We start from the raw sequence: 25,981 nt of genomic DNA, 5'->3' as shown, positions 1-25,981 counted from the left end.
GCCCCTGTCCCCAGCCCCCCCCCCCCGCCCCCACTGCCAGGCTGCCTTGTGGCTCTTCCCTGCAGGCTCTGGGAGCTGAGTTCAGAGCCCACGTCTCCTCACTGGGTGGCCCAGGGCTGGTCAACTAACTAACCTCTCCGACCCTGGCTTCCTGGGCAGGTTGTGGGGGAAACCAAATATATGTAAGCTACAACTCTACAGCTATGCGGATACGTGTCTGTTATTAACTATAACTGATAACTATTTTTTTAATTGCCAGGTAAAGCTAACTCAGCCTCTTTCCACCTAAAATAGTCTTCTTTGGTCTCTGACTCAGGCTCTTTCTAGAAGCATTTTACTCCTAAGTCCCCACGTGCTGGAGGGGCTGCTATCCCCACTTGCTCTTCATAGGATCTCCCTCATTTCCATCCCCGGCCAGAGGACATCTGGATCCTGGAGCTGACTTCTGCTTGGGGCACACGCCGTGGCTCGTGTCTCCTGGCTTGAGGCTGTGAGGCTCACTCCATCTGTTTGCACTGCTGAGCCACTGCTTCAGGGGTAACAAGGGTCTGCTCGGCCCAGCCAGGTTGGGTGGTCCCCTTGCAACTCTCGTCCCAGGGCCAGTTTGCCCCTCCTTGGTGGCCACTAATGAGTTCCCGGAGGGTCCTCCTGCATCTTGTGCATCCCCCACAGCAAGTATGCAGGGACTATGAATTCATCCCTTTCCGTGATACAGCGAGAGCCAGGATCTTGGGGACCATCTGAGTCCCACCTGCTCAGTAGCTCCCCTGCTTGGGAAACTGGCCTCCTCAACCAGCTGGGGTTGCTGCCAGAATTTCTGGCATCTCTCTCACAGCCCTGACACACACACTTTGGAGAGGATGGGTCCCCCACACCAGGAATCTGCTCATTCTCGCTCTAGCGGAGGTCTCTCATCACAGGACCGACAGGCCACTTTCTCCCTAGTGGGGACTTACCCAGGCCATCTCCTCCTTCTTGCTCACCCCATGGGCTTCCTGTTCTAGACAACATGTGCCTGCCAGGACACTGGCAAATCGCGGGGACAGGAGGTTTTATACCGAGTGTCATGCATGCTGTCTTACATTCGTCCCTCTGCCTGGCCTGCAGGAGATCCGTGGGCTTCCCTCTCCTCCTCCTCCTCTTCCACCTCCTCCTCCTCCCCCCTCCCCATACCCCTCTCCTCAGGCCTGTCACTGAGGGCCAACTCCACCAACTCCTCTGGCTTTTAGCAATTGCAGTTTTGACCTGACTGTTATCTGCCCTCCGGCCCACTGCAGGCTGAGCACCTGAATACTCATCTTCAGATGAAGGCCCATCCCTTGAGCACTGACTCGGCTTTTAACATGNCCTCTCCTCCTCCTCTTCCACCTCCTCCTCCTCCCCCCTCCCCATACCCCTCTCCTCAGGCCTGTCACTGAGGGCCAACTCCACCAACTCCTCTGGCTTTTAGCAATTGCAGTTTTGACCTGACTGTTATCTGCCCTCCGGCCCACTGCAGGCTGAGCACCTGAATACTCATCTTCAGATGGAGGCCCATCCCTTGAGCACTGACTCGGCTTTAACCATGACACCTCGGCCCTTAGGGAATTCTGGATTGCATGACAGTGTTGTGTAGGGGTCAGAAGCCCCAACATGTAGCTGCCTGGGCTAAAATCCTGGTGGCACCACTGACCTGGCACCCCCTCGGTCGGGACACCTGGCTCTGCTGAGACCACAGCCCCATCAGGTAAATGGGAGTGACCGCAAGAGGCTGGTTATGAAGCCAGAGAGTGTGCTCCTCAGCATCTGGAACATGGAGGTGCTAAGGAGATGACCTATTGAGGTTATGATGTCGGAATGGGTCCCAGTGGGGAAACCATGACCCAGACAAGTGGAGAAACTATACCAAGTCTTCCTGCCTCAGACCCCTGGCTAAGCTGGAGGCCTGGCTCCTTCCAGGGGCTCTGGTCTTGTTTCCAACATAGTCAAAGGGGTAAACCTCCCCTCCTAACAGGAGCTGAGGTATGTGGAGGCCGGCCAGTGACGAAAGCAAGGGACTCACGCTGATGAGCCACCGCACCTCAGGGTAGGACAAGTCTGGCTTTGCTACCAGGAGGTGGACTCCCTTTCCCGCAGTTTATTAAATGGTGCTGAGGCCAAACATATGCTTTTTGGGGTTTGAAGAAAGTCACCTTCATTTCATTTGTGTGTATCCTGTTGAAAGGAAGGAGGGAGGGAGAGGGGGAGGGAGGAAAATCATAAAGCTGTGAAGTCCTGATCTCTGTCACCAGCTGCTGCAGGTGTCCTTCCCTCCCAGCACAACGAGGCAGTGTGCAGGGCAGGGGCCCTGGCAGAGTACAGGACAGCGACACCTCCATGCTGGTTCCCTGCCCAGGCTGCACCTCTGACCCCCCCACCCCCACCGCCGTCTCTTGTCCAGGCTCCAGCTCTGCTGCCACTTCCCTCCTACGCTCCTCAGCAATCCCTTCCAGCCCCAGGCCTTCTGCACAGCCTTCCCTCAGCCGGGAGGGCTCTACCTTCTTCTGCGCAGACCTCAGCCAATGCCACCTGCTGGAACGGGCCTGTCCAGGCCCCGAGGCTGCCCGGGGCCCCACCGCTTGGCTCGCCGTGATCACAGTGAGTTCTGGGTCTGCTGGGGCCACATTCGGGAGCGCTGACTGAAACATCTTCGCCACTGCAATTCTCTTCTCCTTTCAGCGAATTAGGCAGCTGAGGCGGCTGCCACCTCAGGGCGAGGGGTCCTAGCCGAGCAAAGAACAAATTCAGCAATCCACCTTAGCTCTGCAGTTTGCACACTCAACGGTGGCAATCAGTTCCGAAGCAGAGGCTCCGGAAGAGCCAGCCAGCTGAAGACGGCCAGGGAGGGCTGGCAGGGACGAGGGACGGAGTGGCCGAGAGGGGCTCTGTGCCCTGCCCCCTCCCCACCCGGCTGCTGCCCGTGGCCCTGGCGCTCCCTGCAGGTCACCAGGGCCAGGAGCTGGGAGGAAATGGAGGCAGGAGGCAGGCAGGCAGGCTCACCGCCCCCCAGCGAACACAGTCTGTGGCCGAGGGGCCCCGTCCACCAGACGTGGGGGACCAGGCCATCGCAGCAGTGCGGGCACCTACTGGTCCCGTGACACCAGCATGAGGACGAGGGAGGGGATTCCCTGCACCACTGCCATCACACCGCGGAGAAAGGAGGCCCTGCATCGGCACACCCCACCTCCCCACTCCACCTCCCCACCCCCCTCCCACCCCATGCTGGGACACTCCCTGGGAAGGAACCAGATGTGGCTGAGGAGACCCTGATGGCACTCAGTCTCTGTCATGAGCAGAACGAGGCCCCAAGATAGAAATGATCCAAGTGGCTTGTTTTTGGAGGGTGCCAGGCCGGGTGGGTCTGGTTCACGGCTGTGGCCTCGGTCTAGTACCAACCCCTGGAGCAGCAGCTACTCGGTCCATGGGCGCTCCTCCTGGTCAGAAGGTCAAGTCCGGGGAGGGTGCCAGTCCCAAGCTACGGGGTCCCGGTGGATCTACGCATGGTGACTATGCAGGGGAGGCTTTGGGGAGAGGGCATGAGGGCCCAGCGGGTGGGGCTTGGGGGTGGAGGGCCCAAGAAACGGGCCCAGGGAGAAAGCATGTCATGCAGGTGACACGGTCTCCTGGCCCTTAGACAGACAGTGACCGTGTCCTCCAGTGGGCAGCCACAGAGGGTCTCTGGGGAGCAGCCAGGGGGTCGGCCTGCCAGGGTCAGGTGGCCTCTGCATCAGGTGACTCAACCCCAAATACACTCCTTGTCAGGACAGACCTACAGAGCCCCGCCCCACCCCCAGGGGGACGCAGCCCCTGAGGAGGGGACAGCGCAGTGGGAAACTGCCTTTGACGCAGCAGAGAGTCCTTCCTGCCTCATCTGCACGTCCAAGCTGGTGAGGCCCCAAGAGCCAGAAAGCCCAGAAGCTCAGGCTGGCTGAGCTTCAGGAACTTTCCATCACCTTGTCTCCTACGTGGCCCTTCCCCCTGGGGCAGCCCAGGTGTGCCTGTCGCAGGGGGCATGGAGGAGGCCCCCAGGGATGGGACAACAGGGGTTCTCTGCGAGGACAGTGATGGGGAGCAGCAAGTGGAGGGGGAAAGGGAAGGCCTTCAAGAAAGCCGGGACGTGATGGCTGGTTCGCGGAGACTGACATTGCCCCTGCCCCCCCGACATGGCTGCTGGGATCTCCTTAGGAATGTAGCATTGCGGAGGAGCAGAGAGTGGGGGACCCTGCTCTGAACTGGAGACCTGGGGGCACGAGGAGGGGGACCAGTCAGTGCGGTGGAGGGCCTGCTCAGGGGACCACTATGGCCGCCAGCTCCTCCATCTGCCTAGCCCTCCTTGGTCCCGCGCAGCACCCGCAGCACCCGCGGTGACAGGCAGTGGGGCTGGGGGCAACCCCAAGACGTGCAGCTGGGTGCCCGGGGGCCAGACGCCGGCAGACCTCAGGGCAAGGGCTAGAGGTGGCCACCTCCTCCAGAGATACGTGAACAGCATTTATTTTCCAGGCCTTCAACAGACGTTCCAGCTGCTGACTCTGCCGGCCCCGAGCGGCCCCAGGGCCGGAGGTACAGGACACCTCTGAGCTGGTCAAAGGCAGGATGGCGTGCGGTGCCTGGAGACCGGTGTGCCCTGGAATCTGGGGTGTTTGCTGAATCCATGGTGGGTCCCGAGGGGAGCAGGGACCAGGCAGGCAGGCAGGGAAGGGGCTGCAGCTCAGAATGAGGGCTCGGGGCCCTCTTGCTCCGGAAGCACCTCACTGCTGGCACCCTGGCCGACGCCGCAGACCTGGGCAAGGGGACTTCCCTGAGGGTGGGGGAGGCCTGCTGGACCCTCGGCTCCTTCCGGTCTGGAGCCCTGAGGCCAGCCTGCAACCCCTGGGTGCGCGTGTCTTGTCCAGGGCCCCTGGGCCAGCCCTGCCCCGAGATCAGTTTAAGGCCTGGCAGGGCTGGGGGAAGGGGGGGAGACATGCAGTGGGCCTGGGATGTCCCAGAGGGAGCCCCCGGGCTGGAGCACGAGCCCCCCAGGCGCTGAGCCGGGGGCCCTGAGGTCGGGGCCCCACGGAGAAGCCCACAGCACAGTCCAGCTCAGCGGGGCCGCTTGCTGTCCAGGACGGCCTTCCAGTCGTCGGCCCACGAGTGCAGCCTGCGGCTGGGGGGCTGCAGCCGCACGTGCCGGTTGTGGCAGGCCGTGAAGAGAACGTGCTCCCAGCTGGGGTGCGGCTCGGCCCCTGTGGGTGGGAAAGCAGCACTTGAGGCCAGTGCCAGGAGGCCCGGAGCGACCTCGGCGACAGCGGGCCTGAGACCCGGCTTCCCGTCGGCCAAGTGCTGACCGCACCAGCACCCGGCTCACGGGGTAGGTTAAATGAGATGGACCACGTGCAGCAGCACCTGGGATGGCCCCCAGGGGACACAGAGCCAACAGTGGCTTCCGTGGTCGTTGTCACCAAGGCCACTGTCAGAGCCAAGCCCTGCTGACGCCCTGCCCTTCCCCTCTGGCGCTTGGCCTTCCCTGGCTGGCCGGTGCCGGCCCCGCAGCTTACCACCCGGTGACCGTGGGTAACCTTCAATCCCTCAAGTCCACCTGTCCGCACCGGCTCTCTGGTGCTGATCCTCCCCTCAGGTTGCAGCCTGACTCCCTGGCCCCTTCTGCGCAGGCCTCCCCCCTGCTCCCCGTGGTTGGAGACAGAAGCTGCCCCCCACCCCCCGCATGCACCCTGACTCTCCTTGTGGAAGCACTTGGTTTGGGAGGTCAGGGGTGGGCACACGCAAGAATCCCACCCTCTGGACACACTGACCAGTGTGGAGATGGGTGTGGTTCCCGAGCTCCAAAAGCCATTAAGGAAGCGACATTCTGTATTCTCCCGCCAAGGTGTCCGAAAGAATAGAATTTAACCCTGAAAGCCCTGCTGGCTCCCAAGACAGGCTGCCCGAGTACAGAGGCCAGGCAGGGCGGTCAGGAGATAAGGCAACTGTATCCTGGGGGCTGGTGTCTGAGTTCCTAGACTCAGCGCAGCCGAAGCCTTCCTGGCCTGGCGAGGGGCGCTGGTGTCCCCTCTCCTCCCCGGGGCAGCGTACGGTCTGTTCGCCTGCTTGTTGGGAGAGAGTCCCCCATAAGCAAAAGGACCAAATACAGTTCCCAAAGCACCTTCAACTGGACACATTATGCTTTTCTGTTGGCTTTTCTGTTTTCCAAGTAGGTTCAGTCCATACTGCTCTTGGGTGGAAAAATGGCCTTGCTGCTAAAAACAAATGTTTGGAGGCCAGCGTGGTCCTCATCTTACATGAGGAAGGCAAGGCTTCAAGGTATAAAGGGGCTCATGCGACAAGCTACCCCAGGAGCCGGGACCTGCTTCTCCAGACTCCCGGAGGCGAGGCCCCTTCCAAGAAGGCCACATGCTGCTGGATGCTGAGAATAACCTTGCCTTCCGGGCAGGGGCGCATCGAGGCTGAAGGCCTAATACAGCCTTGGTGATTAGGTGGGGACCCCTCGGGACAGGGGCTGTGAGGCCAGCTCTGCAGGCCCTCGGCCCCAGCAGCTCTCAGCTCTCAGCACTGGCTCCTCACCTGCGGCAGGCCACTTGCCTGTGATGTCTGGCCGGTCGTCTATGAGGAGGTCGGCGGAGACCACGGTCTTGTCTGTGGCCAGCACGATCTGATCCAGGAAGTCGGGGCCAAAGTGCTTCTCCACCCAGGCGTACTGGAACACAGACAGGGAGGGGAGAGGGCAGGCCGTCAGGCCTGGGCACAGACGCGGCGGGGCACAGCCAGGCTTTCTCCGGGAGGAAGGGCCGCCGTCCGGGAGATGTGATGATCCCAGTGGCAGCAGAGGAAACGTGTCAGGGAGATGGTGGGACTTGTCCACGCCCCCGTAGCTAGAAAGCAGCAGAACCCTGGCTCAAACCCAGACTGCCCACACCCCAGCTCCAAGCCCACACGCGCTTGGCCTACAACCCAACACTCACACTATGAAGGCCTCCTGCATCTTTGTTTTTTTAATGTTTATTTATTTTTGAGGGGGGGCAGAGAGAGAGGGGGACAGAGGATTCAAAGCGGGCTTTGTGCAGGGCTCGAACTCATTCATGAACCATGAGATCATGACCTGAGCCGAAGTCGGACATTCAACTGACTGAGGCGGCCAGGTAGCCCGTCATCACCTATTATCTTTAAAAAAAAATTTTTTTTAATGGTTCTTTCTTTCTTTCAAAAAAATTTTTTTAATGTTTTTTATTTATTTTTGAGGGGGGGCAGAGAGAGAGGGGGACAGAGGATTCAAAGCGGGCTTTGTGCAGGGCTCGAACTCATTCATGAACCATGAGATCATGACCTGAGCCGAAGTCGGACATTCAACTGACTGAGCCACCCAGACGCCCCTGTTTATTTCTGAAAGAGAGAGACAGAGACAGAATCTGAGTGAGGGAGAGGCAGCAAGTTGCCCAGACCATCCATGGGAAAGCGGAGGTAGTGGCAGTATTACTCATGGGACTCCTTTGGGGATTCAATGGGAAAATGCACATAAAAGTCTTAGCACGGTGCCTGGCACATGGAAAGTGCTCATACCAGGCAGCTGCACAAGGGTCCCCGCTTCTGGCCTCATCTCTCATCTCCTGTGGCTCTCATGTGTCCCAGCCACAGGACGTAGACAAACCATTTCACCTTCTAAGACCAGTGTCTTCGCAATGTTGTTGATATGATTACATTAAATCTATGCAGGACACAGAGTAATGCCTGACACACACTAAGTAGTTATTAAATGTTATTTTAGTTAAAATTTCGTAGCCCTAAATTTTATGTAAAAAAAGCTACCAGAATGAAGAGGTTTAGCAAAATGGCAGGATACAAGGTCAATATGCAAAAACCATTTGTATTTCTATCCATTTGGATATTGAAATGCAAGAAACAATACCTTTACAATAACACCAAAAATAAACATGAATTAGGTTGACTCTACACTTCTAAATAGTTCAGATGGTAAAATTTATGGCATGTGCACTTTACCACAATCTTCAAAAATTAAAAAAAAATACTTTAAAAATAAGGACAGGCTTTATGCAAAAAAAATAAAAAGCAAAACACAAAATAGGAATAAATTTAACAAAATGTGTGCAAGCCCCATATGTGAAGAAATACAAAATATTCCTGAGGGAAATTTCGAAGAGCTAAAGAAATTGTCATTTTGTATGAATGACACGTAGGAATGTTCCTTGCTCAGTAAATTCAGTAGATTCAGTGTCGTTAGCCTCCACTGATAAGATGCAATTCAGTGAAATTCCCACCAGGCTAAATGAAGAATAAAGTTGGAGAACTCACACTGTTTTCAAGAGTTACTCTAAAACTACAGTAGCCAAGAATGGTGTTCGCATGAGGATACACATTTAGATGAGAGACAGAATATATTTAAGAACAGACGGAAAGGTACCAAGGTAATTCAACAGAGGAAGGATGGGCTTTCTGACAGAAGAACAGCTGAGACTTTCACAGGCCAAAAAAGGAAAAAACAGAACAGAACAAAAAAACCCAACACACAAAAACTTCTATTTTTAACTCCTACCATATGTAAAAAGTAGCTTGACATGGACCATAACCTACATATAAAACCTAAAATTATAAACACTGCTCTTCCAAAGCTATGGCTAAGAAAAGGAAAAGAAGCCACAGACCAGGAGAAAATATTTGTGAAACCCATTATCTGATAAAGGACTTGTATCTAGAAGATACAGAGAACTTCCACGACTCAAATGAAGACAAAGAGCCTAAAGAAAAATCAGTCAAAAAATGTAAACATTTTATCAAAGAAGGTATATAGAGGTCAAATAAGCACAGAAGAGGTGCTCAACATCGTTAGTCATTAGGGAAACACAGATCAAAACCGCAGAGAAGTATCGCCAGGAACCTACTAAAACAACTGGAATTTAAAAAGATTGAGGGGCGCCTGGGTGGCTCAGTCGGTTAAGTGTCTGACTCTTGATTTCAGGTCAGGTCATGATCTCTTGGTTTGTGGGTTCGAGACTCACATTGGGCTCTGTGCTGACAGCTAGCTCAGAGCCTGGAGCCTGCTTTGGATTCTGTGTCTCCCTCTCTCTCTGCCCCTCCCCTGTTCACTCTCTCTCTCTCTCTCAAAAATAAAATAAACATTAAAAAAAAAAAGTGAAGCAACTAGACATCCAACACATTGCTGGTGGGAATGCAAGATGGGACAGCTGCTTTTAATTTTTTTTAATGTTTTTGTTTTATTTCTAGAGAGAGAGAGAGACAGCATGAGCAGGGGAGGGTCAGAGAGAGAGGGAGTCACAGACTCTGAAACAGGCTCCAGGCTCTGAGCTGGCAGTCAGCACAGAGCCCGACGCGGGGCCCAAACCCACGAACCGCGAGATCATGACCTAAGCGAAAGTCGGACGCTTAACCGACTAAGCCACCCAGGCGCCCCGGGACAGCTGCTTTTAAAGACAGTTCGACAGTTACTTTAAAAGTGAAACACACACCTACCATACAACCCAGCCAATCCTCCTCTCGGTATCTGCCCTACAGAAATGAAAGTGTATGTCTACCCAAGATGTAGACATGACTGTTTACAGGAAATTTATTCACAAAAGTCAAAAGCTTGGAACATCCCAAATGTCCATCAACTGGCACATGGAGAAACAAATGATGATATAGCCATATAGCAGAATTATGTTCTGCAACAGAAAGGAATAAAGTACTGATGCATACAACAACATGGGTGAATCTCAAAAGTATTATGGCTTTACTTTTTTCCTGAGAGAGAGACAGACAGATGGACTGTGAGTGAGGGATGGGCAGAGAGAGAGGGAGACACAGAATCCAAAGCAGGCTCCAGGCTCTGAGCTGTCAGCACAGAGCCTGATGCGGGGTTTGAACTGACGAACTGCAAGATCATGACCTGAAGTTGGACGCTTAACTGACTGAGCCACCCAGGCGCCCCTCAAAAGTATTATGCCTTAAAACAAAAGCCAGATACAAACTACGAGTCCATAGTATATGACATTCCATAAAAGGCAAAACTGGAGGAATGAAGAACATATCAGTAGTTCACTCCTATCAACAACATGCAGAGAGGGAAAGGGCGGGGAAAATGGACTGACTGAAAGGGACACAAAGACACACTTTTTTTTTTTTTATTTCCTAGAGCACTTCCAGGTTCACAGCAAAATTAAGCACAAAGTACAGAGAGCTGTCAATTACTCCTGTCCCCAAATATGCACAACTTCCCCCTTTACTCATACCCTGCGACAGAGTGGGGTGTTTGTTATACTCAGTGAACCTACACTGACACGTCGCTATCACCCTAAGTCCATATTTTACGTGAGGGTCCCTCTTGGTATTGTACATTGTACGGGCTTGGACAGACATATAACGACCTGTATCTGCCATGAATAATTTCACTGCCTGAAAATCTGCTCTCCGTCTATTCTTCCTTCCCTTCCACTGATCTTTTTACTGCCTCCACGGTCGTGCCTCCACAGAATGTCATATAATTGGAATCCTATGATATTCTTCAGATTGGCTTCTTTTACTCAGTAATATGTGTTTAGATTCTTCCATGTCTTTTCATGGCTTGATGGTTCATTTCTTTTTAGTGCTGAAAATATTTCATTCCCTGAGTGTACCGTAGTTTATTTATTACCCATTCACCGACTGTAGGATATCTTGGTGGCTTCCAAGTTTGGGCTATAAAGCTTCTATACACATCTGCATATGGGTTTTCCATGGACTTAAGTTTTTAGCGAATTTAGATAAATACCACGGAGTGTGCTTCATGGATCAAACAGTAAGAGTATATTTACGTGTGGAAGGATGTTCCCAACTGTGCTCTTCAAGTGGCTGTCCCATTTTGTATTCCCACCAGCAATGAACGAGAGTTGCTGCTGTTCCACATCTCCTCCGGGATTTGGTGTAGTCAGCGTCCCGGATTTTGGCCATTCTAACAGGTGCATAGTAGCATCTCACTGTTGTTTTAATTTGCGGTTCCCTAATGGCAGAGGATACTGAGCACACTTTCGTGTGCTTATCTGCCATATGTAAATCTTCTTTGATGTGGTGTCTGTTTAGGTCTTAAAACCATTTTTTAAAGGTTTCTTTTTAAAAAATGTTTACTTATTTATTTTGAGAGGGAGCGCACACTACCCGGGGAGAGGAGCAGAGAAAGAGTGACAGAGAATCCCAAGCAGGCTCCATGCTCAGCACAGAGTCTGATGTGGGGCTCGATCCCACAACACTGGGATCATGACCTGAGCCGAAATCAAGAGTCAGACGCCTAACTACTGAGCCACCCAGGTGCCCCAAGACCATTTTTTTAAATGTTTATTTATTTCTGAGAGAGACAGAGACAGAGTGCAAAAAGGGGAAGGACAGAGAGAGAGAGAGAGAGAGAGAGACAGAATCAAAGCAGGCTCCAGGCTCTGAGCTGTCAGCACAGACTCTGATGTGTAGGGCTTGAACCCATGAACCGCGAGATCACGACCTGAGCTGAAGTCAGACACTTAACTGACGGAACCGCCCAGGTGCTCCTTTATAGTAAGTCTTAAAAATGGANGCCCCAAGACCATTTTTTTAAATGTTTATTTATTTCTGAGAGAGACGGAGACAGAGTGTAAAAAGGGGAAGGACAGAGAGAGAGAGAGAGAGAGACAGAATCAAAGCAGGCTCCAGGCTCTGAGCTGTCAGCACAGACTCTGATGTGTAGGACTTGAACCCATGAACCGCGAGATCACGACCTGAGCTGAAGTCAGACACTTAACTGACGGAACCGCCCAGGTGCTCCTTTATAGTAAGTCTTAAAAATGGATAACATCAGTCTTCTAACTTCACTCTTCTCCTTAAATGATGTGTTGGCTCTTCCAGGCCTTTTGTAAACTTTAGAATCAGTTTGTTAATATCCACAAAATAACAGCACTGGACTCTGGGATTCCCTCCCTTCCTGTATGTCGAAGAACATCTTTATTTCTCCTTCACTTTTGAAAGACAATTTTGCTGGGGAAAGAACTATAGGTGGGTGGGTTTTTTCTGTCAACACTTTAAATATTTCCCTCTACTCTCTTCTTATTCACATGGTTTCTGAGGAGAAGTCAGATATCATTCTTATTCTCTTGATCATTTACAGGACGGTGTTTTTTTTTCNCGAACCGCGAGATCATGACCTAAGCGAAAGTCGGACGCTCAACCGACTAAGCCACCCAGGCGCCCCAGGACGGTGTTTTTTTTTCCCCCTCTGACTTCTTTCAAGGTTTTGTCCTCCCCTCTGATTTTCTATAATTTGAATATGACATGCCTAGGTATGGGTTTGTTGTTTTGTTTTGTTTTGTTTCCCTCATTTATCCTGCTTGGTGTTCTCTAAGTTTCCTGGAGCTGTGGTTTGGTGTCTGATTATTAATTTGGTAAAAAAATGTTCAGTCATTATAGCTTCCAGTATTCTGTTCCTGTCTTTTGCTTCTCCTTCTGCTATTCCTCTTACATGTATGTGACACATTTTATAGTTGTCTCCTGGTTCTTGGATATTCTGGGGTTTTAGTTTTAGGGTTTTAGGGTTTTTTTAACACTCCTTTTCCTCTTTGCACCTCAGTTTCGAAGTTTCTCCCGAGATCTCCTCCAGCTCGGACATTCTTTCCTCAGCTGTGTCCAATCTACCAAATGAGTCCATCAAAGGCATTCTTCATTTCTCTTACACTGTCTTGATCTCAAGCATTTCTTTTTTATTCGTAGAATTCTTTGCGCTCTCTTCAAACTGTGTATTCCTTGTGACTTTTTGCTGAAAGCCATACACAACATACCGGGAAAGAGGAACTGTGGTAAACAGACCTTCAGTAAGGTAGTGGAGGCCTGGGGTGCAGATGGGCAGTGCTCACTAGGCCCACGATGATGGGCCCATGTCCCTACACTGTGAGCCTCATTGGTCCATGACAGTTTTTCCCTCTTGCTAAGGGATCAGGGATAGCTAAGTGGGCTGGAGTTGAGGATTTCTCCTTCCCCAGGTCAGTTAAGTTCTGATAAAACTCCAGCAACTGAGGCTTTGGTAAGGGCCTTGTTAAGACTAGAATATTCTGGAGTATTTCAAAATACTTACTTTTTTCCTCCCCCTACCAGAAGCACAAGGGAATTTTTTCCTGAGCTTTACTATGAGAAGCTGGTAACACTCCTAAAAGCAAAACTCACAACAGTGTGGCCCCCCCCACCTCCCCCACCCTGTGCCTGGGCCCCTCGAGGAAGCATTTCAGTGCTGAAAGTGTTCTGTTTTGATTGTGGTGGTGATTATCCTTTAAGGAGGTATATTTGTTGAGTTTAAGTTATATCTTAATAAACCTAATGCAAAAAAAGAAATGGCAACAAAGTCAACTTTTAAGATTGAGATTTTGAGATTTCTGCCAAACTGCCAACCAGAAAGGTTTTATGTCAATTTCCATCAGCCATATATGAAAAGGCAAACATTTACCCAATACTAATTATTACAGTTTTTAAATGATTGTCCCTAATAGGAAAGAAATCACATCAAGTGTAGTGACTAATAAAGTTAAGTGTTCCGTGCATAAGTTCACTGTAGTTTTTTGCTTCCAGGGAACTTTCTATTCACATCCATAGCCCATTTTTATTTAGGGTGTTCCCTGTTTCCCGTGGGTGTAAGAAGTCTTTCAAGTCGCCCCCATGGAAACAATTAGGTCCATTTGGGTCTTGGTTACTGTCTTGCTTTAGGTACTCCTGACATCCGGTCTGGGTCATGGCCGCTGGCTCTACGTGGCCTCCACTGGTGGACCCCTAATAGTGCTGCTGGGGGTGTTCAAAACCCCAATGGGATTTATGAAAGCTTTGTTACAAATCCTTCAAAAGCCTCTCAGTGCCTGTAGCCCGAAGTACAAACTCCTGATTACCGAAGGCCCTGCCTGCCTATTCAGTCTCATCCCTAGCCTCTCCCCTCCCATTTGGACCCCCCAAGCACAATTTCCCTCTCATGCCTCTCCATCCTCACCCCCCATGCCNCTTGACACTCTTTCTCCCTGCCACTCTGAACTCACTCTCCCACTTCTTTGTCTCATCTCCACCACTCAACTCAGTCCTTACTTTTCCCAAGAAGCTGGCCCTGGCTTTCTCCTCCTGTGTGAACCACAGAGCCTGTGACACAGAGTGATAGCCACCTCTCTTCCTACCACACAGTCATCAGCTCCTGAACGAGACACGGGGCATTTTGTAAGCAACTGCAGCAGATTGCTCAGAAGATGTTTGCTGACTGAATGCCGACCAAAAAGGCATTTATATTTTTATTGCAAAAGTAATGACTTATCAAAGAAAATTTGAAAAATCAAGGAACGTTAGAGAAAAACACCTATAGTTAGTTCTATTTCCTTGCCTTTTTAAATCTACTCTCTTTTTTTAGAGATAGAAAGGCACGTGGGAGCAGGGGAGGGGGCAGAGGGGGAAAGAGAGTCTTGTATAGACTACATTTTGAACGTAGACCCCAAAGCATAACTTGATCCCAGGACCCTGGGATCATGATCTGGGCTAAAATCAAGAGTCAGGTGTTCAACTGACTGCACCACCCAGGTGCCCCTACTACTTTTTAAACATAGTCATAATTAAACTTTATATAAAACTTATAAAACTTATTTTTCCAGGATCCAAGAAAGCAGAAAAACTAATCAACTATAGAATTGTCCAGGCTTTCTGGTTTGAGAAAAGTGTGTTAAAGTTCATTCTATCTTTACTGCTGGGCAGGAGAATTTGGGGACAGATAGAAACAAGGGGGTGACACGTACTGCTAGCAAGCATCGTGCCAGGTGGTTTATGTAAATTTTTTCTTCAACTTTATTGTTTTAAATTTACATTTACTGAGATATAATTGACATGGTAACATCATACAAGTTTAAGGTGTGTAATGCATGGACTTGACACATTAATGTAAGGCCACAAGTCTAAACGTCTAAACCAAACTGACTCCATGACAGGTTTTAAGTTTCCCCTCTGAACTAGAAGGCCTGAGTTTCATCTTCCCAGAAACTATCAGGTAGTTACACACTGCCCAAGGCAGGAGTAACCACTCTTGCAACACCCAATCAGGAAAGGCCAGCGACCACCCTCCACATTGTTAAGGGAGAGGCCTGGAGATAGAAACTATAGATAGGACCCTGTTACCTAATGTTTAAGTTAACCTGTTAGTCGCAGAACAAGACCCTAGGCTCGCTCTGTGATTGGTTAAATTTAAAGGTACTCTAAATGTTGTAATTGGATCCCACCAAAAGTAACAAATACTCTAGACAATGTGTATGGTCAAACCCGCTGTCAATGATGTTGAATAATTATGATTGGATCACTGTTCCCATGTCACAACTTCTGTAACTCCCCTGTCTCAAACCCCATTAAAAATCCTACTCTGCCCTTGTTCGGGGCTCTCAGCATGGATCCATTGCGCTGGTGAGGTCTGGGAGCCCGAGCTTATTAAGCCCGTAATAAAGCCCTTTGCCTTTGCATGCGTGACTCAGTCTCCCTGGTGGTCTCTGGTCGGTGAGGATACTACGATCTGGGTATAACATTTACATATTGCAATATGATTACCACTCGATTTTCTTCAATAATGACTATGGAACGGGGGCGCCTGGGTGGATCAGTCAGTTAAGTGTCCCACTCTTGGTTTCCGCTTAGGCCACTGTCTCACGATTCATGAGTTCGAGCCCCGCAAGGGGTTCTGTGCTAACAGTGAGGAGCCTGCTTGAAATTGTCTCTCTCTCCCACACTCTGCCTCTGTCTCTTTCAAAATAAAGAGGCTTTAATGAAAATAATAACTCCTGTGGAAGGTATTAATACAAGTGCACTGATAAGGAAGCCAAGCCCAGGAGAAATGAGCCGGGAAGTTCACAGGCGGAGTCACAGATCCAAAGGTGAAAGTGTGGCTCTTGGTTCAGCCAGGGCTCAGCAGGGCCAGGTGCCGGAGGAACATTGCTAAGGGTAAGTCAGGGCTTGGACAAGGCAGCCTTCATCCTGTGTACTAGCTGCTGTCTTGGAAGAGAGGTGTCGCCCATTATTCCCGATTATAATTTCGGTTCCTGAAAATACTTGAGGATTAAAGAGTTCGGGCCAGATGAAGGTAGAGCTATCCAAGTGTAAATCACTGTTGTCATTCCTAAACCAGAATCTGTCCGAATGACTGAAACTGGATCCAAACTACATGCAGCAAAAGAATCACCAGAAGGACTGCCAAGGGAAGTGATCTCTCAAGACTCCAGGGCATGAGCAGCAAGCTCGTGAAACCAGTCACTGTGGGAGTGAGGAACTCAGTGTAAAGATGATGGATGGGGGGAGGTGGGTGCTCAAAAAGTGGGTGTCACAGGGATGTGACAGGGCGTGGGGCACCTCCCTGACACCTCCTCACCCTCTCAGAGCCGTGTGGGTCCACGAGCAAAGATGTGGCTCAGAAATGAAGGTCNCTGAGGACTGATGGGTGTGGAGGGAGAGGGGGGAGATGGGCATGGAGGAGGGCACTTGTGGGGATGAGCACTGGGTGTTATATGGAAACCAACTTGACAAAATATTTGTGGGGGAAAAAAAAGAAATGAAGGTCTGTGAGCTAGATGTGGTCTTTGCTGTTCAAATGTTGGGTGGAGTCCCCCCAAAAGTCCTGCTCTGCTCAACGAGCAGATCTCAGGAAAACCCCCAAATCAGAGAGGGGAACGCAAGTGCTGGGAGATGGTGAGGACACGCCATTACCAATGACAGGTGTCATCATTACTGGCCTGCTTCATTTAGTGAGATAGTGTCCTAAAGTCCAATATGTTCAGGGAAAATGGCTTGACCCAGGATCCTGTACAGAATTATGACTTCTGTCCACAAGCCCTATTAAGATGAGAAAGTAGCCACATCAAAGCAGAAGAATAAGGTTAGCTTTGGGAACTATCAGCCAGCTGAGCAGCCAAAATTGTTTAAAAAAATTTATTGTAGGTTTATTTACTTTTGAGGGGGAAAGAGAAAGAGAGACAGAACACAAGCAGGGGAGGGGCAGAGAGAGAGAGGGAGATACAGAATCTGAAGCAGGCTCCAGGCTCTGAGCTGTCTGCACAGAGCCCAAATTGGGGCTCGAACTCACGAACTGGGAGATCACGACCTGAGCCGAAGTCAGACACTTGACCGACTGAGCCACCCAGGTGCCCCCACACTTGTTTTAGATATAATTCACATACCATAAGTTCCACCAATTTGAAGTGTACAATTCAGTGGCTTTTAGTGTATCTGCCACACCAAAGCATGGCCTGTCTTGCTGAGTGTCCCGTGTGCCCTGGACAAGAACGGACATCTACTGTTGTGTGAGGTGTTATATAAATGTCAACTTGGTCAAGCTGGTCTCCAGTGCTTGCTCCAGGCTTCTAAGTCCCGACTGATTTTTTTGCCTACTTACTCTATCGGCTATTCAAACAGGCATATTAAAGCCTCTGACAAGAATTGTGAATTTGCCATTTGTTGCCACAAATGGCAAGAATTCATCCTTTTTTATGGCTGAGTCATTTCATTGTATATATTAACTAAATATCTTTATCCATTAATCCGTCAATGGACACTTAGGCTGTTTCCATATCTTGGCTATTGTAAATAATACTGCAATGAACAAAGGAGTGCATATATCTTTTCAAATGACTGTTTTTGTTTTCTTTGAATAAATACCCAGAAGTAAAACTGCAGGATCCTATGGTAGTTCTATTTTTCATCTTTTGAGGAATCTTCATTCTGTTTTCCAGAGTGGTTGTACCAATTTGCATTCCCACCAACCATGCACAAGGGCCCCCTTTTCTCTACATCCTCGCCAACACTTATTATTGCTTGTCTTTTTGATAAGAGCCGTTCTAACAGGTATGACACGACATCTCATTGTGGTTTTGATTTGCGTTCCCCTGGTAATTAATGATGTTGAGCATCTTTTCAGGTATCTGTTGGCCATCTGTGCATCTGCTTTGGAAAATGTCTCTTCAGATCTGTCCATATTTTAATCAGATTGTGTGGCTTGGGAGTTGTTTTTTCTTATTGAGTTGTATGAGTTCTTTACATATTTTAAGTATCATCCCTTATAAGAGAGATGGTTTGCAAATATTTTCTCTCATTCAGGAGGTTGCCTTTTCATTTTGTTGATGGTTTCCTTTGTTGTGCAAAAGCTTTTTAATTTGATGTAGTTATCACTAGTTTATTTTTGCTTTTGTTGCCTTTGTTTTGGTGTCAGATTCAAATCACTGCCAAGATCTATATCAAGGAGATGGCCACCTAGTTTTCTTCTATGTTTTAAGGTTTCAAGTCTTACATTCAAGTCTTTAATCCATTTTGAGTTAACTTTTGTGTATGGTGTAAGACAGTGTTCTAGTTTCATTCTTTCGCATGAGGCCATCCAACATTCCCACCATTTCTTGGAGACTGTTGAATATTATGTTGAATAAAAGAGTCAAGAGTGGATATTCTGCCTTGTTCCTGCTCTTAGAGGAAAAGCTTTCAGCTGTCACCATTGAGTATAACATTTGCCATGAATTTGTCATATTCTCCATTATATATTCTTGGGTCCTTTGTCATAAATTAATTGACCATATATGCATATAATTGACGTATATTTCTGAGCTCTCTATTCTATTTCATTGACCTATGTGTCCAGTTTCTGTCAGCACTATACTGTTTTGCTTACTATAGCTTTGTAATATAGTTTGAAATCAGGGAGTGTGATGCCTCCAGCTTTGTTCTTCTTTCTCAAGAGTGCTGTGGCTATTGGAGTTCCGAATCATTTGTGATTCCAAATTTTAGGATTGTTTGTTCTAGTTCTGTGGGAAAATACCATTGGAGTTTTTGTATTGATAGTGCTAAACCTGTAGATTGTTTTGGATAGTATGAATATATTTTTTAAAGTTTATTCACTTATTTTGAGAGAGACAGTGTGAGTGGGGGAGGGGCAGAGAGCGAGAAGGAGAGAGAGAAGTAGGCCCCACACTGCCACTGCAGAGCCTGATGCAGGGCTCGAATTCACAAAACCGTGAGATCATGACCTAAAAGCCTAAACCAAGAGTCAAACACTTGACCGACGGAGCCACCCAGGCACCCCTTGATAATACGAAAAATTTTCAAATATGAATTCTTCCAGTTCATGAGTACAGAATGTCTTTACCTTTATTTGTATCTTCTTCAACTTCTTTCATTACTGTCTTACAGTTTTTAATATACAAGCCTTTCACCTCCTTGGATAAATTTAATCCAAGGTATTTTATTATTTTTGATGCAATTATGAATGAAATTGTTTTCTTAATTTCTCTGACAATTCATTATTAATGTAAAGAAATACAACAGATTTTTGTGTAGGATTTTGTGTCCTGTAACTTTACTGAATTTGTTTATTAGTTACAACAGTTTTCTGATGGAGTCTTTAAGGTTTTCTATATATAATACCATGTCACGTACAAATAGTGACAATTTTACTTCTTCTTTTCCAATTTTTTTCTTGCCTAATTGCTGTGGCTATGATGTCCAATATTATGTTGAATAAAAGTGTCAAGAGTGGATATTCTGTCTTGTTCCTGCTCTTAGAGGAAAAGCTTTCAGCTGTCACTACTTAGTATTGCATTTGCCATGAATTTGTCATGACCTTTATGATGTTGAAGCACATTCCCTCTGTATCTGCTTTGTTGAGACTTTTTATTAAAATGGATGTTGATTTTTGTCAAATGCTTTTTCTGCATCTAGTGAGAAGAACATATAATTTTTATCTATTTTGTTAAGGTAGTGTATCATATTAATTGATTTGCATATGCTGAGCCATCCTTACATTCCTGAAACAAAGCCCACTTGATCATGGTATATAATCCTTTAAATTTACTGTTGAAATCAGTTTGCTAATATCTTATTGAAGAATTCTGCATCTGTGTTAGTCAGGGATATTGGCGTCAAAATTTCTTTTTTGTGGCATTCTTGTCTGGTTTTGGTATGAGGCTAATGCTGGCCATAAATGTGTGTGAGAGTCCCATTTTTTGGAAGAACTTGAGAAGGGCTGGAATTAATTCTTCTTTGAATGTTTGGAAGGATTCACCAGTGAAGTCGTCTGGTCATGGACTTTTGTTCACTGGGAGGTTTTTGGTTACTGACTCACTCTCCTTGGTAGTAACTGATCTGTTTGGATTTTCTATTTCATCATGATTTAGTCTTGGAAGGTTGTGTTTCTCGGAATCTATCCACTTTTGTCCAATTTGCTGGCATATTATTATTTTTGTGGTCTCTTATCCTTTGTATTTCTGTGGTATCAGTTGTAACAACTCTTTCATTTCTGGTTTTATTTGAGACCTCTCTTTTTTCCTAGTATATTTTTCTCTATAACAGGCTGTTTCCTTTTCACTTCACTTTATAGTCATTTTTATATATAATTTACATACCATAAAATTCAGCAATTTAGAGTATACATTTCAGTGGGTTTGCTTTAGTTGTGTAACCATTGCCCATGTAATTCCAGAACGTTTCCATCAGCCTCCCCAAAAACCCTATGTCAATTACCATGAAGAGCCAACTTTTTAATAAATAGTAGTCGGGGCCAAAACGTAACATGAGCCCCAGTTTGAGACTACCAGATAGCACACCAGGTGGGAGTTACCACCAGAGAACGTTCCTGAAATGTTGGCAGGGTGACTCTCACTGCTCCTAAAAGAACCTATGGTTTCTTTTGGTGACAAGTGATGTGCCTTTTAGTGTAAGTCTTATTGGAGGTTCGAGTTCTGGGAACTGTTGGACAATTTTGGTGTGAAATATGTGAAGAAATTTCATTCATTACATTCTTAAGTTCAAAAATTGGCCTACATTTTTTATTTGAGTTTAAGTGAAGAGGCTCACTAATGGGGTGGAAATGTTTAACACTTATTCTTAAAATCAAACACAGAATCTAGCAGACGTATCAGGAGATGAGACTTCAAATGAAAAGCACGTGCCCCACCGTTACATCCAAGCATCTCACTTAATTCCACTTGTGATCACTCACCTTGTGAATGAGGAAAAGTAACAGCCAAAGGTCATGCTTGAGCATGAAGCATTTACCGTGGATTGTTTTTAAATCTCTTTGGGGGGGAAAAACCACCTAGTAATATCGTGCTAAGTTCTGACTCTGGTGGAATGAGAAAAGGCGGTTGACATAGCACAGAGGTACAGAGCATAGGCTCTGGAGCCAAACTGCCCAAGCCTGACTCGCCATTTCTTGCTGTTGACCTTGGGCAGGTGACTTAACTTCTCTGTGCCTCAGTTCCCTCACCTGTAGAATGAAGATAATAACATTACCTACCTCAAAGGGCTATTATGAAGGTTAATGGATCATTAAAGGTGAAGCCCTTGCCTGAATGTACTACCAATTCATGAGTCAGCTACTCCAGAGTGGGTCTAGGTTTAAAATGTCAGCAAGATCCATCCAGAAAGAAGGTACCGATAACCCGAATGGGACCTAACTCTGACTCCCTAGGTATGATAAAGAAGTTGACCTCTTAGCAATTGGGTTTCCTTCCTTTGACTGGGTCTCGAGGTGAATCAACTAAGGAGAAAAACTCCCACTTCTGCTGCCAAAGGCTGATGCTGTCGTGGGGGCAAGGCACGGAGGGAAAAACCCTGTGAGAGGTCTGGGTCTGGAGTACCCACTGGGACTGCTGTGAGGACAAAACATCCATCCTCACCCCACTGCAGGCACCAGCAGAAGAATCATCAACACCCGTCTGCCCCCAGCCTCCGCAGGACAAGAACACAGGGTCCGTCTACCAGGGATGGGAGGCCAAGGACACAGGGTCTGTCTACCAGGGATGGGAGGTCAAGGACACAGGGTCCATCTACCAGGGATGGGAGGTCAAGGACACAGGGTCCATCTACCAGGGATGGGAGGTCACATGGATGGTGGAAGAGGAGGTGGCTGCAGCTACTTTCACCTCTTTGCAGGACACAGTCAGTCCACCTTCCCCTCTAACTTCAGGGGGCCGGGGGTGGTGACAATGTGGGCAAACGGTGACAGAGGGCTGGGAGATAAGCTTGCACCCCAGCCTGATCCCAAGCCTACCTCCTAGCCAGGCCCTAGGGCCACCAGCCAACACGATTCACCCAAAGTTCCTCAAACATACTCTGCATTTTCCTGTCTTCATGTCTTTGTTCAGTGTCCCACCTCCTCCACTGACTGACCCGATGTGGCCCGGCCTGGCCCCTGCCCGCTGCCAACACAGTGCCAACGGTTTGACCCTCCCTGTAGTGCGGGTCATGGTGGACACCCCTTGTGGGAGTCAGGACTTCTATTTCCTGGAATCTATCCTATGGACATAATCATATGAAGATTTATTTACAAGACGACTTCAGCTATTAGCAATCATATTTTTCAAGAATATTTGGTGACAGGAAAATAGGCTAAAACTATATTAAGTAGAAAGAGGATGCTAAAATACATGAGATTTAAGTTTTGTTAAAAAATATTATATTTGATATGCATCTAAGAAATGTGTCTGGGTGGCTCAGTTGGTTAAGCATTGGACTTTGGCTCAGGTCATAATCTCATGGTTTGTGGGTTCAAGACCCACGTCAGGCTCTGTGGTGACAGCTCAGGGCCTGGAGCCTGCTTCGGATTCTGTGTCTCTTTCTCTCTGTCCCAACCCCGGTTTCTCCCTTTCCTCTCTCAAAAATAAATAAACATAAAAAAATTAATATGCGGGGCGCCCGGGTGGCTCAGTCGGTTAAGCGTCTGACTTCAGCTCAGGTCACGATCTCACAGTTAGTGGGTTCAAGCCTCGCATCGGGCTCTGTGCTGACTGCCAGCTCAGAGCCTGGAGCCTGTTTCATATTCTGTGTCTCCCTCTCTCTCTGACCCTCCCCTGCTCATGCTGTCTCTCTTCTCTCTCTCTCAGAAATAAATAAAATATTTAAAAAATTTAAAAAAATTGATATGCATCAAAGAGAAACTAAAAACACCTCAAAATATTAACAGAGTATTTACCAAGGTGGTAGATTTTGTAGTCAGGGTTTTGTTGTTTTCTCTTTTGTTTGGTCAGGGCATCCATTGTCCACTATTACTGAGCCCCTTCCTCTGATAACAGCACCTCAATTTTTCTCTTCAAAGACCCCTGTCCTTAATGGGACGTCAGTCAGGATGCCCGCCCTCCCCTGAACAAGGGCAGGGAGTGTGACCTGAGCGCCCTCCCGGGAACGTGAATCTGGGGCCAGCACACCCACAGATGGGGAATGAAGGGGGCTGTGGTCGTGGGGAGCACGTGTGCTTGGAGAGACCGCCTGCTGGCTCTGGCTCCCCGCAGCTTGTCGATGGGACGCTCCTTCAGAGTCTCCTGCGGTTCTCTAAGCAAAGCAACAGCCTCCTAATAAACTCTCTTTTTCATCAAGTTAGCTAGACACCGTTGCTGTCACTGCAACGAGGGAGTCCCGAGTGAGATCCTCCTCCGGGCCTCTGCAGTGGGCATGTGCTGCTTGGGGGGGAGCAGCTAAAGGCACACGGGCTCTGGGATGCACGGCTCTGGACCAAGCCCCGCTGCCGGTACGATCATCAGACTCAGGGAAGAGCTGCCTCGCCTCTCTCAGCAGAGAAGGCCTCTGTTACAGAGGGAGCCACCGTACTGATAGCAAACGTATAGTGCCTGGCATAGCAAAGGCATCAAATAAATAGCAAACATCATTGCCAAAACACGTTTGATACGTGCCTGTTGAATCTATTCATCCGACAGCAAATACTGAGTGCTCCTGGCATGCCAGGCACTGGGACCAAAAGTAAGCAACACAGATACAGTCACTGCCCTCATGAGGCGTGCAGTCTAGCAGGGAGACAGACAGACAAGAAGACATAGACAGAGATGTAAACTCCTTGCAAGTGTTTACACAGGAAACAAGGGGCTGAGGGATGGAACAACAAGGCAGAGAAAAGACAAACTTTTAGACACGGTCAGCAAATGGGGTGGCGGACAGCTGAGTGAGGCCTCATGGATGAGGAGGAGCCAGGCACGCAGAGGACCCAGCATGTTGAAGGGCCCGAGTCAAGAACACCGGGCCTGCTGGAGAAATGGGAACATGGAGCATCCATCAAGAACAGAGGATCAGGAACTTAGCATGGCAGGAGAGACGGCTGGGAGGGGCTTTGCCAGTTGTGGGGAGGAGTTCGTGTGTGTGTATATGCAGGTACTTTAAAATTCTATTTTAAGTGCAATGGGAAACTACTGAAAGGTTTTATAGCAGGAGACTGACATGATCTACTTTGTGAAAGACCTCCCTGGCTCTGTGTGGAACTGAGATGAACAGGCAGTGTAGACGGCTCTCTTGGTGGATCTGGGAAGTTAAGCTAAGGTGGTGTGATGGGGAGAGTAGGCGGATGCCAGATGCCCTGAACAGGAACTACAACTTGATGCCCTGGGCACGAGGGGTAAGAAGGGCATCACCAGGATGGCTCCCTGGCTCTCAGCCTCAGAGGCTGGTGGACGATGCCAGTTTACTGAGGGGGACGGACAGACGGGAGGACATAGGGACATCAGGCTTGAGTTGTCTAGAGTCTGAGGGCAGTCCTGGGCTGAAGCTGTACAGGTGGGATGCTGGGCATAAAGATGGAGCCCGAATGCCCAGGAATGCAAGAATGACAACCCTTTCCTCCATCTCACTCCACTGAGCACTAGACAATCACCCGGACCACCCACTGCAAGCACAGGTGAAATAGTTACTCTGGCCAATAGTTACGCACATGTACGGGTGCACCTGGTGGACGTGGTAAAACACACTGGGCTGCTTCCAGAGTTTCTGACCCAGAAGGTCATAGAGGGGCTGAAGAACGTCCACTTCTATCAGATGTCTGGGGGACCCAGATCCCACTGGTCTGGGGACCTGACTTCAGATCACTGCCCTACTAGAAACAGCGGACCAGGCCTTCAGTCCTAATTCCATACTTCCTGATGCTAAGTCCTTAGCTCCCTTGAGTTTGGCCAAACTCATGTGAAACGTCAGGGGGTAGCCAGGGAATGGGATGCAGGAGCACGGGATGAAATGGTGACTGCCACTGCTTTGCATAACGCCCATGTTGGGACATTGGAATGGGAATTCACTGCTCAGCAAGGGTGAGTTCCCATTGCACTTACCGCACACCCGAGGCACTTAATGTTGTGCGGACTGCGTATGTTTTGTTTCTAACATGGCGTTGGAAAGAGGAGAGACTGTGTGAGACACTTGAGAAAACTCATGCCTGAAGATCTGTTCTGAGCGGGCTCCTGAAGGAGGGGTTCTGGGCCCCCAATCCCACCTTCCTGGACTGGGGAGGCTGCCCCCACTTCCTGTGAACCCACCTGTGGTGGGAGTGCCCACATCCTGGGCAACACACCTTTCCTGTGGGTTTGGCAACCATAGGTTCCCAGATTCCAGAAAAGCCTCGGTTTTTTCTAATTCTAGTTCTTTTCGATAAAGATGGTGACACTTGAGTGTTGCAAAGCGTGATGTAACCGTTTCAGCTTGTCAGACTCTGTGAATGGATTCCCGCGCCCTAACATCTGGGTGTGGGTTGCCTCCGCGGGCTCCCCTGAAGCCCCTCACAAGTGATGCCTCACTGACGTGGGGGTGGTCAGCCTTCCCAGAGAAGCTGGCATCCTCGCCAGGCTCCATGCAGAGAATGTGCTGGAATTTCAGACGGGTGCTAGGGGCGACCTTTGGGAGAGGAGTTGCTGGCAGGGACAGGGGAGATGACGGGAGGAGAGGCAGGTACGAGGGGCCCCAAGCCGGCAAAGGCGGCGCTGTGAGGGTCCGCGCCCCTCCCCCGGGGGGGTGCTGAGCGCCAGCACGCCTCACCCGCTGCACGGAGGGTAACACTGAGAAGAGGCAGAGCACCAGGCCCACTCCCAGCAGGCTGCTTACCTTCTCGTAGGGACAGTACTTGTACATCTTGATGGGGCTCGTGCAGATGAACACGTCAGTGCTGTGACAAGAGGAAGGACAGTCAGCCTGAGCACCCACGTCTCCGCGGCCTTCGTCACCC

General features: G+C 49.0%; 1 protein-coding gene across 1 annotated transcript in view; it reads right to left on the bottom strand.

Annotated features, from left to right (window-relative positions):
• Positions 1-4,493: 4,493 nt before the first annotated feature.
• NT5M (5',3'-nucleotidase, mitochondrial) overlaps positions 4,494-25,981 on the bottom strand; it is a 34,092-nt gene continuing 12,604 nt past the window's right edge. The window contains exons 4-6 of the mRNA XM_077746667.1: positions 25,861-25,921; positions 6,577-6,709; positions 4,494-5,240 (exon numbers count right to left, since the gene is read on the bottom strand). Of these exons, the coding sequence (XP_077602793.1) occupies positions 5,098-5,240; positions 6,577-6,709; positions 25,861-25,921 (337 nt within the window). The 3' untranslated portion in view covers positions 4,494-5,097. The remainder of the gene's footprint in view (positions 5,241-6,576; positions 6,710-25,860; positions 25,922-25,981) is intronic.

The sequence above is a fragment of the Crocuta crocuta genome, unplaced genomic scaffold (genome assembly GCF_008692635.1).
Source record: "Crocuta crocuta isolate KB4526 unplaced genomic scaffold, BGI_CrCroc_1.0 scaffold139, whole genome shotgun sequence".
NCBI lineage: Eukaryota > Metazoa > Chordata > Mammalia > Carnivora > Hyaenidae > Crocuta > Crocuta crocuta.
The sequence above is the reverse complement of the archived record's forward strand: the minus strand, read 5'-3'. Positions and strand labels throughout refer to the sequence as shown.